General features: G+C 54.5%; 1 protein-coding gene across 1 annotated transcript in view; it reads right to left on the minus strand.

The window, feature by feature from the left end:
• DPYSL5 (dihydropyrimidinase-like 5) overlaps positions 1-1,884 on the minus strand; it is a 75,710-nt gene that overhangs the window by 17,542 nt on the left and 56,284 nt on the right. Inside the window, exon 3 of the mRNA XM_012727493.1 lies at positions 1,074-1,240. Coding sequence (XP_012582947.1) covers positions 1,074-1,240 — 167 coding nt within the window. The remainder of the gene's footprint in view (positions 1-1,073; positions 1,241-1,884) is intronic.

Here is a 1,884-nt window from a genome sequence, read left to right on the forward strand (position 1 = left end):
GGGAAATGCACGAGACTATGGTGGTGGCACAGGGGTGATTTGGTGATGGGAAACCCGCGGGGATTACAATCGAGATGTTAAAAAAAAAATGTGCAAAATGATGTAAAAATAAACTTTGTAATAAATAAAAAAAAAAATAGGAGTTTAAAATTCAGGATGCAGGAGAGACCCCGCAACCTCTGGAGACTTAGGGATGACCAGACCTCAGAGTTGTAGAGAAGCTGAGTGGACCCCACATTCCAGGTCAGCTCTTCTCCAGGGGTTGGTGGGGGGGGGAAGGGAGAGGTCGGAGTGAAGGGTCAGCCACCCAAGAGGGAGTCCAAACTGAACACAACCTCCACTTGAGACACAGGATGGCTGATATCCAGCATGGCTGCCACCCTCTGCCAGTTCCAGGAGTGGGGTCCTAGTGGGGTGAGGCTCGGATGGAGCTCTGGGAAGCAGCAGGTTGGAACTAGGGGAGTCTGTCTGCAGGGTAAGAAAGGAAGCAGGATCTAGAAGAGGGGACTGGACTCCACCCTGGGGCCTGGGCAAAGCGGGGGCTGGGAAGTCAGGGGCCAGGGCAAAGTGGGCACAGAGGCTGCACAGAGCGGGAGTCAGCCTTCCCCGCACAGGGCAGCACAAGGGCTCAGCGCAGGAGCTGGGCTCCGGAGCAAAGGACAGGCCCGTTTGTGCCAGGAGGCGGAGCCGGCAGGCCCTCCCTTCTGAGACCTCAGCTCAGTTACTCCTCACACGAAATGATACGACCCTCTGAGCCTGGTTTGGCTAAACTTTCTATTCAGGAGTAAGCCCAGCGGCGCCAGAAAAACCTAGAAAACATCAGGAGATGCAGGAGTCCTGGGGTCAGAGCAGGAGGCAGCACTTAGGCCTCTGACCTCACACCCTCGTGTCCACTGGGCTCTTGAAGCAGGACAGGCCCACCCATCCCACATGGACCCATCTGTGTATTTTGTTTTGCATTGGGGGAGTTAGGAGACAGTGGTGGGGTGTCCCACACCCCCCTTCCCAGCTGGCTCTGATCGAATGGTCCCTCTGCCTCGAGGGGCCTTAGCTGTTCTGCGATTCCACCCGGCACTGTTACCTTGGGTGCCCACCAGGTGATCCCCACGTGGAGGGCATAGTCACAGCAGACCTTGGGGTCGGCCAGACCCCGGCACTTCTCGTAGGCATCCACCAGAGAGGCGTCCTTGTCGGGCAGGACGTGGCCAATGACCATGGTGGTGCCACCCACCAGCGCGGCCTGCGAGAGAGACGGGAAGGCGGTCTCGTCACATCCTACCCACAGCCCGGCGTCGGGGGCCACGGGGTTCTTGGGGAACGCTGGCACCCCCACAGAGCCTGCCACAGAGGCTGTGAGGCCCAACGCAGCAGAGTTTGGGGAACTGCCAGAGACCTGTCCAGAAACTCACCTGTAACTTTCTCAGTTACCAGAACACAAACCTGCTTCCTCCTCAGCTAGTGTCTGGAGAAACTACTCAGTGGGTGACCCAGGCCCCGGGCGACCGCTTTCCCAGTGAGGCCTCCCAACCACTTTCGGCCAACTAGAACACATCGATGACAGAAGCAAATGCCAGAATATAACCCACATATCAATTACCTGGTTATACTTACTAATTTAGTCACACACAAATACTTAAGCCACAATGAGTAAAATGTTAATTTGGAAGTACTGTCTTTCTTTCTCCCACATTTCATGAAACAATTCAATGTAAAGTTCTTATAAGCATCTTCTGGATTGGGGTCTGCAGTTTTCCCGAGCACACTGATGGATTTCCACCTATCTTGTTGGACTAGGGCACTTTTGGGTTCATGTCTGTTTTATCCTAGTCTCGGGCTCCACCAGATACCATTTAGAAAGGAATCTTCCAAAAGACTCATTTGCAA

Source organism: Condylura cristata, unplaced genomic scaffold, assembly GCF_000260355.1.
Source record: "Condylura cristata isolate star-nosed mole 26May11 unplaced genomic scaffold, ConCri1.0 scaffold00020, whole genome shotgun sequence".
In the NCBI taxonomy this organism is placed as follows: Eukaryota; Metazoa; Chordata; class Mammalia; order Eulipotyphla; family Talpidae; genus Condylura; species Condylura cristata.